General features: G+C 42.1%; 1 protein-coding gene across 1 annotated transcript in view; it reads right to left on the reverse strand.

Annotated features, from left to right (window-relative positions):
* Positions 1–12880, reverse strand: part of VPS39 (VPS39 subunit of HOPS complex) — a 47420-nt gene extending 34540 nt beyond the window's left edge. Inside the window, exons 1-2 of the mRNA XM_060148091.1 lie at positions 12691–12880; positions 5150–5215 (exon numbers count right to left, since the gene is read on the reverse strand). Of these exons, the coding sequence (XP_060004074.1) occupies positions 5150–5215; positions 12691–12763 (139 nt within the window). The 5' untranslated portion in view covers positions 12764–12880. The remainder of the gene's footprint in view (positions 1–5149; positions 5216–12690) is intronic.
* Positions 12881–13527: the final 647 nt, after the last annotated feature.

The following is a 13527-nucleotide window of genomic DNA, read 5'->3' on the forward strand; positions in this document are numbered from 1 at the left end:
ACTTCCCATTGTATTACAGATTATTGAAAAGAGGTGTTCTCAAAGGTCAAGATAGAATAAAATTAATACTTTTTACTGTCCCACAAAGAACATTCTTAAGTGAAACTGGTTTAAAGAAAAAAAAAGCACTGTGAGCACATGCTGGGCAAAAATACAACTGCTTGGACAGTGTGGTGCCAACAAGACTGCCGACCACTGTCTTGAACTTGTTATGAGGGGCAGCAGTTTTAGCTGCCTTACTTGTGTACCGTCTGTGCAAATGTCAGCGAAAAAACAATCATGTTTTAGTGTTACTGTGAACTCAAGTTTCGACGCTGTGGCTCCTCTGAAAGGATTTTGGGGAACCTCCTGGGGTCTAGAAACTGTCGACTGGAAAAAAATGCACAACCTAAAAGTTGAGAATTCTGTTTTATTCTGAAGACTTGCTAAGGACTTAAGCCAGGGAGGAGCCAGGATATATAGGAGTTCAGACAAAAAAAAACAGGTAGTCAGACATCAAAAGATTACTGCTATGTAAGAAAATCAGACTTCTCAAGTTTCTAAGTATGGTAGGATGCAAGAGTCTTGGGCTCATTGAAATCATTCCTTTGATATGCACCTTAACTATCTAGGGCCAGCATCCTGTTTTTCTCCCTCCTGAATACCCTCAGGGCGCACAGTCTGAGGCTGCAGTGGCTGCCTGATGGCTTGAGGGCCACATCCTTTGTTTACTGACATGGCAGGTGACATTTTTCCCCCACAAGACCAAACTCTGAGAACCACTGCTCTAGGGTGAGGCATCACTGAAGTAAACACAAAGTTGTTAAGACCTTAGATAAGAAGTAAGAAGCAATCTAACTCCTCTGTTTAAGAGTAGACTGAAGTCTCTGAGTAGATTGAAGCCTAGAGACATTTGTGAACTCACAGGAAGGGGATGGCTCAGATCAGATCAGAGTCCAGGTCCCCTTAACCCCAGTATTTCCATGACATCTCACTACCCTCTCTCTCCCTTCCCTCAGAAAGTTAGTCTGGTCGTAGCCTTACTGAGGTTTTGATAGGGACAGAGTAAAGGGACAAAGTAGGAAATTAAATAGTCAATCCCACTAGGGGACTGTAAGTAAAGAAAAAAGTATGGGAGACCCCTGTAAGTTAATGACCACTCAAGAAAGCTGGTTTATTTAACCGCAAAACCAAGCAGGCTTGCTTAGCAACAAAACCATGCAACAGAAGCATGAGACATGCTCCAAAACAATAAAACAATGGTGGCATGAGACACACATCCTTCCCAGTGAGCTCAGTAAGTTATTGATTCCTAGAACATGCTCCTCTGCACGCACTAAAAACAAAAATATAAGGAAAAGGTGACATTATACTGAAACCTGAGATGATGTGCCACTTTTAGCATATGTTACTACCTTTTTGTTCATTTCCATTGCGCCATGACAGTCCTGGCTTGACCATGTAGGGATAAGAAAATTCCTTTGCCTGACGTGGAGGAGGAACTGATGACAGAAGCATGACACCTACTCTAGAATGAGGAAGAAGGTGGTCTTTTCCCCCTCCCCACTTTTCCTTTGATTATAAAACTGTAGCCCACTAAGTTCTCGGGGCATGGCATGCTCTCGCCCACCCGCTTATAAGCCTCACAAGTATCCTATTCTAATAAATCACTTCTTATCTATCGCTTTGCCTCTCAATGAATTCTTTCTGCGCTGAGACCTAAAGAACTGGAGCTCCTCGGAGCCTCCCAAAATGCCATCTAGTGGTTTCAGTTCGGAAAATCTCAAATTTAGAAACCCAGTTAGTTCTATGGCTGATTCATGGAGGCCCAGGTCTACTTCTGGCCCATAAACAGACTAGAGCTGGTCCAAAACTGAACTGTTCTCTAGGGGTATAGGGAGAAGTGAAGTCTCTAATCAGTTTGATTTCCTAATTATCTAAGGTAGGTTAATATTGCTATTCAAGTTACCTGTGGGGAAACTGAGGAAGATTAACTAACTTGTCAAAGGTTACATGGTGAATTGGTCACAGGGCAAGGAACAGTTGGCACCAGGGTTCCAAGTCACATTAACATTAATATTACCAGTTTGAGTCTATAGTATGTTGAAAAGTTTATTCTTATAGTTTAGTTTTCAATTCCTTCATACAGAAATGATATATTAAACAAGTTACTTTATCAGCGTATTTAGTATTTGATGGCACAAAGAACTGATTATCTTTTGGGATAAGAATATTAGGCTCTTTTTTTTTTTTTTTTTTTGCGGTACGCGGGCCTCTCACTGCTGTGGCCTCTCCCGCCGCCGCGGAGCACAGGCTCCGGACGTGCAGGCCCAGCGGGCATGGCTCATGGGCCCAGCCGCTCCGCGGCATGTGAGATCCCTCTGGACCGGGGCACAAACCCCCGTCCTCTGCATCCGCAGGCGGACTCTCAACCACTGCGCCACCAGGGAAGCCCTATCAGGCTCTCTTTATCTCCCTGCTTTGCACGTCATCTGAGCCCGCAGTAGACAGTCAAAACACGGTTGTTGAAAGCCGAATAAAACCAAAGGCAGGCTTAATTTTTAAATTACAGAGTGGGTCAATGTCACAGAATACAAATATTCTGGCTCTGAGAACTAAAATTTAAAGCAAGGGCCAGCAAAGTACTGCCTGGGGTCAAATCCACTCCTCCACCTGTTTTTGTAAATTACCCTTTCCGGGTACACAGCCACACCCATTCATTTACATGCTGTCTACAGCTGCTCTTTTGCTACAGTAGCAGAGTACAGTAGTCACCACAGAGATGTTATGACCTGCAAAGCCTAAAACATATACTATTTGTGTAAGTCAATAAGGTAGAGGGTACCTGGAGAAAGAGAACCAGTCATGGTTTTCTTGATATAACAGAAGCCATTTTTGGCCTAAGCCATTTTGTGAGCTAAGCCTGGCCACAATGCTTGTCCTTGGACAGATCTCAGTAATAACGATCTTAAGGGAACAAAAGAACAAACCTTAAGCAGGCAAGAGAAGTAACAATAGCAAAGATAAAAAATCAGGTGAAAAGACTCCCAGTTCTGTTTCAGTGGTAAAGATTAGCCTCGCTTTCTTGAGATTTTGCAGAATTTAACCCCCTCTAAGGTGCTCAACCACCAGATCAACTGGAACCTAAGGGATGATGATGTTGACCTTTTCAGACCCTCAGTCACTTCACTCAGCTGACGCTTGGACTCTCAACTATCCAAGGCCCTTCATGAATATGCATGGACCCTTAGCTTAAAAACTTCCCCAACTTTGCTGTTTGGGGAGACAGTGCTTTGGGAAAGATCCCTAGTGTTTTCCTTACTTGTTGCAAGTAATAAATCCTTCCTTCTCCCACTCTCTGCCTTGGTTGTGTCTTTTGGCTCAACACCCACTAAGAGGCAAACCCCGTTTTCAGGTAACATTTAGTCCTTTTTTTGGAGCAAGTTGGCTGACTCCTGATTTAAAGGAAAGTTGAAAAACTTAGAAATGAAATACAGTAAGTCCCCTACGTATGAACCTTCCAAGTTGCGAACTTTCGAAGATGCGAATGCGTGTTCCATCAACATCAGGCGTGAGTGAAATTGCAGCTTGACCTCTGATTGTGTTAGCTGGATACCTAGGCTAACTTTGTTGGACACCGAGGCTAACTTTGCTGGACTTACAAACAGGCTGTCAGAATGGAACTTGTTCGTATGTAGGGGACTTACTGTAAACCCTGCTTTGATCTTCTGGTTTCTCTTCTTATCCCACCACAGAACCTGACCAGGTACCTTCCTCCCTCCCAATTGCACCGGTGAAGGGTAGCAGAATATGCCACCCCAAAATATGCTACTCTGGCACAAGGATTATTTTGAGTTGAAGGTAACTGAGAAGAAGCAGATACAAGAAAAGCTCTCTGCTCTCCACCATCTGCCAAAGAGCCAGACACAAATTTACAAAGGTGCCTCCCATCTCCTCTCTATCAAGGACAATATTTAATCAATTTAGAGACAACTCAAGACCCATATCAGCCCACAGACTGCACCAGAGGAATCTACATAACAAACATCTCTAATTAGTTCCCCCATATATTTGCCGTCCCATAATTTGCCACTGTAGAAACTCAAAGTCCTTTTCCTTTGTCTTGTTGCTTCTCTGATTTACAGGTCCCCATACAATCAACCTAAGATGGGTAGAGTTAAAAAGAATTTTTTCCTCCTTTACACCAGTAAGATACTCTTTTTTTCCCAATATGTTACCCTTGCTACAGGTTCCAAAGAGAAGGCTCTATTTCCACACTTACATTAAGCTATTCACTATGATAAGTTACATATTAGGTTGAAAGCTATGAAATTTTGTTTTTTCTAATATAGCCAAATAATGACAATTTAATATGGTTCAACCTACTCTGGCATTAATAGCTGACTTCTATACTCTGTAGCTCCAGGGTATAATATCCAAACACATCAATTTTCCACAGAGAACACAAATAAAATTAGGAAAAGGGAGCAAGGTACTTTTTTCCCCATTAGAGGGCACTCTAACAGAATAAACGTCAAATACTTTTAGTTATTCTACATTTTTACTGACAAAGAAATATTTGATTAAAGTTTTAGTTTTCAAAGTCCTTGCATCTGACCCCAACAATTTTGTGAGATGCTTTATGGAAGAGGAAACTGACATTGGAAAGGACCTACTCATAGTCACGTGACTGGGGAGAAGTAAAACCTGACTCAAGCCCAGGTCCCCTCTGTCCTAGTCCACCCCGCAGAAGTTTAACAAGATCTTTAACATCAATGGCTCTTAATTTTTTTTTCCTACTACCATACCATTTACATGAGAATTTTACTCTCATTGTAATATTTCTTATTTCTGGTATGAGTCTCCAAGAAGTGAGAAGGGAAAAAACATCTAGCCTCACCTCCCAGATGGGGGTAGGGAAATACAGTCTGAAAAAAAGAGAAAACCCTGGAGATTCTCACAAGTTTCTCCCCACTTTTCCACTGCACTACTGCCAACCTGCAGTCACTCTTTTAACGGTCCAGTTTTAGTATATGTGCCGCTGAAGCAAGCACTCTTTTAATGGTCCAGGAATCACTGATTTTACAGTGTATACATATATATATATATATATTTTTTTTATATGAGCAGTAAGCCACCTCGTACTTTGTTCTGAAAAGCTGCCACTTACCAACATCCTTCCGAATCCTATAGAGAAGAAGATGACCTTGTTTTGTTCCAACAAGCAGCCATTCCTCTGGAAAAGAAAAGGACCATCAGCTTTAGTAAGACCCTATTTCTTTAGCTGGAGCTTATAATCAGAAATCAAAGGGTTGAGAAAATGAGTTGCTTTTGATAGTAGGTGTTTTGCAAAACTAAGGAATGTTTATATTCAAGAAATGTTTGAGGGACTTCCCTGGCGGTCCAGTGGTTAAGACTGCACTTCCACTGCAGGGGGCACAGGTTCGATCCCTGGTTGGGGAACTGAGATCCCACACGCCGTGCCGTGCAGCCAAAAAAAAAAAAAAAAGAGAAAGAAATGTTTCAGAATCAAATAATTGAAGAAATATTTATTGAACTAGGTGAGACATATTAGAGAATGAAAAATGTCCCTGGCTTCATTGTTTCAAAATGAAACTGACCAAAAATTTCATGGAAGTTTATAAAATCATAAAATGGGTAGTATAAACATAAAACTAGGTATCTGATCTCAGAAATAACAGCTAAAAGGCATCCTTTGAAGGTTTGATGATTTTACTTTAGGAAAAATAAGAAGTGCCATAGCATATTAAACTTACAGAATTCATTATCTCAAAACATGGTCTAACAGATAATAATAAGTGTTGCCAAAGACGTGAAGAAACTGGAACCCTCACGCATTGTTGGCAGGAATATAAAATGGTGCAGCCCTTTGAAAAACAGTCTGATACTTCCATAAAAGACTAAACATAGAGTTATCATATGACCCAGGAATTCCACCCATGGGCATACACACAACAGAAATGAAAACATATGTCCACACAAAAACTTGTACATAAATGTTCATAGGAGTATTATTCACAATAGCCAAAAGGTGGAAAGAACCCAAGTATCCATCAACTGATGAATGGATAAACAAAATGTGACGTATCCATACAATGGACTATTAGCCATTAAAAGGAATGAAGTGCTGATATATGCTACAATAGGACGGATCCGACAACATTATGCTAAATAAAAGAAGCCAGACAAAAAAGGCTACATATTGCATGATTCTATTACATGAAATGTCCTGGATAGGCAAATCTAGAGACAGAAAGATCAGTGGTTGCCTGGGGTTCGTAGGCTTAGGAAAATGGGGCTGGTGGGACTGGGGAAAAAGAAACGGGGTTTCTTTTTAGGGTGATGAAAATGTTCTAAAATTGTGGCAATACTTGCACAACTCTGTGAATGTACTAAAAACCACTGAATTGTACACTTTAAATGGGTGAATTGTATGGTATATGGATTACATCTCAATAAAGCTATTATTTAAAATTTAAAAAATGATGGTCTAGGCCAGTGGTTCTTAAACTTTGGTGTGTATCAGAATTATCTGGGGATTTATTAAAACAGATTGCTAGGCCCTGCCCTCAAGTTTCTGATTCAGTAGGTCTGGAAGTGGGCCTGGGGATCTGCATTTCTAACAAGTCCCCAAGTGATGCTGATGCTGTTTGTTCAGGGACAGCATTTTGGGAGACATCGGTCTAGGCTAAAAGGCAAAAGGTTCTGAAAGGACTTAAATAATTACTCTGACAGATTTATATTAAATCACTAAGGGAAGTTAAGCTTGTACTTCCTCAGGTTTTTGAGGTTGTAACAGTCACTTATTCCTTTCATAAACTCTTGATCTTTTGCAAAATAAAATATTAGATAATGACATAAATAGATAAACTTTATAGAACATGCGTTGTGTTCCAGGAAATGCTAAGCACTTATCATAGGTTATAACAACTATCCTTTGACTTATGTCCTTTTCTTAAATCCCCATTTTATAGATGAGAAAGTTGAGGCCTAGGTAACTTGTCCAGAGTCACACATGTAGTAAGATATGTGTAGCAGTGGCAGGATTCCAACTCCAGTCTGTCTGATCCTTAACCCCATGCTACAATGCACTTACTAAGGCATCCCATCTCAAAAGAATAGGTGTCAGCCAGAGGCTGTCTGAAAGACAATGGTCATGTTTATAAAAACAGGTCAGGAGCCACATCAGGAACATTTCTCCAGGTTGATGTCCTTAACCTTCCAGAAAAAGACAGTGACTCTGTCCTCTTTTGGGTTTTAAAGTAAAGGCAGAGCACAGAAAGTTAAGACACAGTGTGCTCTCAATGACATAAGTGGAAATCAGAAATAACACTAGCTCCAATGGAACACTTGGTGATTTATGTCGGAGCAGAACATGGTGAAAAAAAGAAAAGAATTCAGTTCACAATGCTTGCTTTGCAAACGATATTATGTTTAGAACTTTACTTATAGATATCACTGTATTGAGCAATTGAAAATATTAAAGTTGATTTTTAGGACACCCACTAATGTTTCAAATACAAATAAAATGAAGTAGAATCTTTTTTAATTCACTTATAACATATAGAAAAATCTATAGCAAAAAGGCCACCATAATGTTCACCATCTTCCCCATCCTCTCCACTGTGACCCCCAAGCCCCTGCCAGTTCCTATTTTTCTTTACCTCTTTCAAAACAGCTTCATCTCCCACCCTGGTCTGCAAGGCCTATCAATTTTACCTCTACCAGGTACCCGGCAACAGCCCTCCCCAACAGAGTCTCTCCAGGGACCCCTCAGCTGGTCTCACTCTATGTGTACTTCCGTGTTTGCTATCTGTTACCTTACAGCATAGCTCCAATGCTGTCACACTGGGGCTTAACAAAATCCTCATGAAGCTGTACTACCAAAATATGAAGCCAAACTCCTAAGTATGACTTTTAAGAGTCTGCTTTCCATTTTTATTGAAATGTTCATTTACCAATAGATGTTTCTATCAAATGTCTACTCTATTGGTCATGAAACTGAATCAGACAAATTCACTGAAATTAAAAAAAAAATTAAATTGAAATTTTATTTGACCTTTCTCAAGCATTCCTTTGGAGATGCTGAGGAAAATGCATTTCTCATACATGCAAAGTATTGTTAACAGCTTTCTTTTAACTAGTAAAAGCACCACACACATACTCATTCCTAATCCTCAAACTCATAAGGAAAAACAGTGGGGACTTCCCTGGTGGCGTGGTGATTAAGAATCCGCCTGCCAATGCAGGGGACACGGGTTCGATCCCTGGTCCAGGAAGATCTCACATGTCACGGAGCAACTAAGCCCATGCGCCACAACTACTGAAGCCCACATGCCTAGAGCCCGTGCTCCACTGCAATGAGAAGCCCACGCACTGCAATGAAGAGTAGCCCCCGCTCGCTGCAACTAGAGAGAGCCCATACGCACCAATGAAGATCCAATGCAGCCAAAAATAAATAAGTTAATTAAATTTATTAAAAAGAAAAGAAAAACAGTGTATCACCCAGAGGTAATGATGGCACAGAGCTCTGAAGAGGCTTGATTTGGTTACAGACGTCAGTGGGGGCTCAGATGGCGAGAGGACCTGACCCAGGCTGGCCTGTGCACACTCTATGTCATCATATAACACAGCCGTGCACACAAGACACAGAAAATGAAAAGCCTGCAGAGCAGGCAGAGCACGGGATAGACAGTCCCTTCTGAGACTCAACATTGCACATCAGAAAGTGGAACACACTACACAAACGGGTAACACATGCAAAAACAAACAAGAGTCAGCCCTAGAAAATTCCTGATGGCCTAATCCTGAGCCACAGGTTAGACATGATTCCTCCTGGGAAGGAAGGTAGAGCCCTCTAGCTCACAATTACCCTAGTGAAGCTCCATCCAACGTTGCAACCCAGTCCAAATTCATGTGATAAACAACCACTGCTGAACACAGCAGGGAGTACACAGACGAACAGGGTAGTGGGCACTTCTCTTCTTTGGGTCATACAGCAAAGAACAGTGTTTCTCAAAGCATTAGCCCCTGTTTAGCTGCATCAGAATCACTTGGACTTACTAAAAATGCACATTCCTAAGCCCTGCTCCCAGAGATTCCGATGCAATGATTCTGTGGTGGTGCCCCAAAATCTGCATTTTTTAATTACATGAGACATTTACCTAGTTCCAAAGCCAAAACTACGAGAAGTCCCTCCTTGTCCACTTCCCCCTGTTCTCTTCCTTCTGCTATAGGTAACCTTTTTTTTTTTTTTTTTGCAGTACGCGGGCCTCTCACTGTTGTGGCCTCTCCCGTTGCGGAGCACCGGCTCCGGACGCGCAGGCTCAGCTGCCATGGCTCATGGGCCCAGCTGCTCCGCGGCATGTGGGATCTTCCCGGACCGGGGCAGGAACCCGTGTCCCCTGCATCGGCAGGCGGACTCTCAACCACTGCGCCATCAGGGAAGCCCTATGGGTAACCATTTTAATCATTCTTGATTTATTTTTCCATTGTTTCTTTGGAAAATATAAATAAAAATGATTGGGTATACACACACACAGATACACACATACCCCCTACATTTTTTATAGGCTCTGAATATACATCAAAGTTTGAGAAACAGGCTCTAGAATCAGACATGATTTACTGGACGTGACCTTGGAAAAACTACTTAAATTTTCAGGTTCTTCTTCTGCAAAATGGAGTTGTTATTATTTCATAAATGCTTAATACAGATTAGTACTCAGTAATGGAAGCCATTACTACTATTAATTAATTAAGCAAATATTTAATAAGTATCCATTATGAGTCAGGAACTGTTCTAGGCACTGCAAATAAACCTATGTACAAAACAAAGTTACTGCTCTGAAGAAATTTATATTCTAATATGGAATGACAGAGACAATAATAACATATAAAATAGCATTAGGTGGCAATCTGTGAAAGAAGATAAGGCTGAGTAAAAGAGTAGCACATTGGTGGATATGGCATTTTCTTTTATATAGAATAGTTAGGGAAGGTCTTGCAGATTTATGTGACATTTCAGCAAATGAAATGAGGAATGAGCCATATAATACCTAGGACAAGAGAGTGCCAGGCAGAGGAAACAGCAAGTGCAAAGGCCCTGAGATAGTTACATGCTTTTGTGCTCATGGAACAAGGAAGACGGTGTAACTAGTATCAGAAAGGAGCAAGGGGTAAGAACAAAGGGGATAAAATCAGGGAAGTAACCAGAGGCCTGATCATGACAGGTGCTGTGATGACAGGTGTTGTTATTCTAGTTGTGATGTGAAGCTACTGGAGGGTTTTGAGCAGAGGAGAGATGCAATTAGATTAAGTTTTCAAAGGATCACTCTACCTCTGTGTGGCTAAAATACTGCAAATGGCACAATGGCAAACCCAGGGTAATCAGTTAGAAGACTACTACAGTAATTCAGATGAGAGAGACTGGTGTCTTCGTCAACAGTAGTTAACAGTAGAGACGGAGAGAAGTGACTGGATTGTGGAATTTTTCAGGAGGTGGAGCAGACAAGATTTGCTGATGGATTGGATGTGGTGTATAAGAGAATAAGAGAAGTCAAGAATAATTCCAATGATTTGGGCCTTAACCAAATGGGCAAACAGAAATGCCATATGCTGAGCTATGGGATACAGGGGGACAGGCATGTTTTGAAATCAAGAACTGTTTTGGCCATGCAACCAGATATCCAAATGAAGATGCTGAAGAGGCAGCTGGATTCTACAACTACAGAGTTTCGGGAGAAGTCATCATCAGTATTTTCCTCATTTCCATATCCCAGGAGATGGATTATGGTGGCTCTGTGACATCTTCCACCTCCAATATTGTCTGGCTCTCCAGAAGCCTGGAGGTTCCTGGATGAACTTTCCGCCTAAGGTCATGGTGTAGATAGAAAGGGTAACAACTAGAAATAGCAATATTTATTGCTGGTAAAGTCTGAAAATAAAGTAGTTTTGAGGCACAAGGCAGTAAATGGCCTCTTGTAGCCAATACCTATCAGAGCATCCTAGTAGGCAATGGGTGTTTCTCCTGTTTGCTTGGAGATCAGGCAGAGTGAAAGCTATCTACCATTTCAAAAACTGTATTTCTGGAAAGCACAGGTTCAGGCAATCTTCACTGACACGAACCGGAGTTGGTGAAAGAGACTGAGATATGTGTACTGCTAGTCCCACAGGGTATCAGAGTCAAGAATTCTGACAAGCTAAGTACAGTGTGATAAGTAGCTGCATCCATCCTTTTCAGAAGTATATGTCTGAGGCTGAGTGGAATACCCCTCCCTCCACGTTCCCATGTTAGGCAGCATATGTCTCTAGTATCATTTATCTTGCATCGTAGTCTGTTCATATTTCTTTGCCTGCCACGTTGTGTCCTAGGAGCACAGGCATTGTTTCTTATTCATCCTTGTATTCTTGTCTCTAGCAGAGAGACTGGTCCATGTAGGCACTTAATACATACTTGATGAAGAAACAGGAGAATGAGCCCCTTTGTGCTGAGTGTCAGGTCTTTCATTTTTTCAATTTCTTTATTTCTCCTCTATTTATTTTTAATTTTTACTGAGAGCATTTAATGACTGAAAAATGGCAGTTTTCTTGAGACATCTGGAGGAAGGAGGATTCTCTCCTTAACCCTAGGACAGCTTGCTGTGGAGGTGTGACTTTGAAGAGGCCCAGAGCTAAACAACAAGGTCCTACTGTAGAGAACAGGGAACTATATTCAATATCCTGTGATAAACCATAATGGAAAAGAATATGAAAAATAATGTGTGTGTGTATATATATATATATATATATATAACTAAATCACTTTGCTGTACAGTAGAAATTAACACAACATTGTAAATCAACTATACTTCAATAAAAAAAAAAAGAGGTCCAGGGCTGCTAAAGGTTGGGGTGGTGGTGAGGGGCACACATTAATAAGAAGATCTAGAGTGAAAGCACCTTACTGAAAAGGATGTGGAGAACTCTGACTAGGTGGCACTGTCCACAGATAATGAATAGGACACCAGCTTCCACCAGGCCCATCATGGGTACCTGGCTTAATATAAGATCTGATTGAGGGTTCTGAGCCACCTTTTTATGGCCCTTGATTTCTAGGACCTGGACATTAACAGGAAAGACTGAAATTACTTCTGTTTGGTCTTTGGTTATCAGACACACACTCACAGATAGGAGCATAATGTTTGTAGTTAAGAGTCAAGGTTTATTTCAGAAACCATTTGTATTCTGGAGCAGAGAAGAGATACCTGACCCTGCTTTCTGCACTGGCCAATCCCAAAAGGATCATGCAAGTTTTTATAGGTTAGGTTTCATGACAGCCTGGAATGATGCTTTTCTACCTAGAAAAGCTAGGTAACTTGGGCATTTTGACTATAAGGCAATCAACCACTCGGCTAGATTAAGAGTGGAGAGTAACAAGTTAGCTACAGTAATTAGAAGTAAGCGATGAGCGATCATTAAGGGGGAAAAGACATAGATGTTAACTTGTTCAATGCAAAAAAACAAACAAACCATCAAAAGCAAACAGCTCCACCACCCTCGCTGTCAACAGTGCTCTGCCCTCCCTCATCCCAGGCCCCTCTCTGACGGCGTTCGACCGGAGTCCACACAGCCAGACTCCCGTCCACTTCCCTCGCCTCGTGAAAGGTCCCAGCCGCTCCCGCGCTGACCCCGCCTGGCCCCTCGGCTCACCCCAGGCAGCCAGACAGTCGATCTGCAGAGGCAGCTTTTCTAGGATCGGCACCGGTTCAAAGGCGTCGTGCATGGCGGCGGGCGCAGTCGCCGCCGCCGCAGTATCACCCGGACTGTGCCGGGTCGGGTGTGGGGACGGAATCAGCCCAAGGGAAGAGCCGGGACCCCTGCTACTGGCTCTTGGGCAATAGAGCCATCATCAACACCGGACTTCCTGCAGAGCCAAGCCCGCCCCTTCCGCAACCGAGGCCCCGCCCCTTCCGCTCCGGTTCCTAGAGCACACTCGAGGAATGCCCTGGTGATTGGGACTGCGTTTCACCCTGGACCGACCTTCTCCATTGTGGAGTGCGAGTGGCCGTGGGCTTAACAAGAAGGAAAAAGGATTTTAATCTTACAACTGTCTTGGGCAGCATAGGGTAGTGAAGAATTCAGGCTTTGGTGTCGGTAAGACCTGGGATGGAGACGTACCATTTAGGAAATGAGCTAAGTAGCTGTGGCGTTTAAGAAACAATCTCTAGAAGTCTTAGCTTCCTTATCTGCAAAATGATGGTAGTGTTGTGTACCTATCTAACGTGTGAGCGCTTAGCAACGGCTAACAATCTAAGCACTCAATGGTAGTTTTAGTATTACCATTATAAACCCAACTAGTTCGAGTACCTTACCCTTGTATTTTACGGGTTAGTCTAAGCCTGTGGTTCTCAAAGTGTGGTCCCTAGATCAGCATCACCTGGGAACTTGTTAGGCAATCTCAGACCTCATTCCAGCCCTACTGACTCAAAAACTGTGGAGTGGGGAGTCCAGTAATCATTTAATAAGTCCCCAAGGAGAGTCCATGAA

The sequence above is a fragment of the Lagenorhynchus albirostris genome, chromosome 1 (assembly GCF_949774975.1).
Source record: "Lagenorhynchus albirostris chromosome 1, mLagAlb1.1, whole genome shotgun sequence".
NCBI lineage: Eukaryota > Metazoa > Chordata > Mammalia > Artiodactyla > Delphinidae > Lagenorhynchus > Lagenorhynchus albirostris.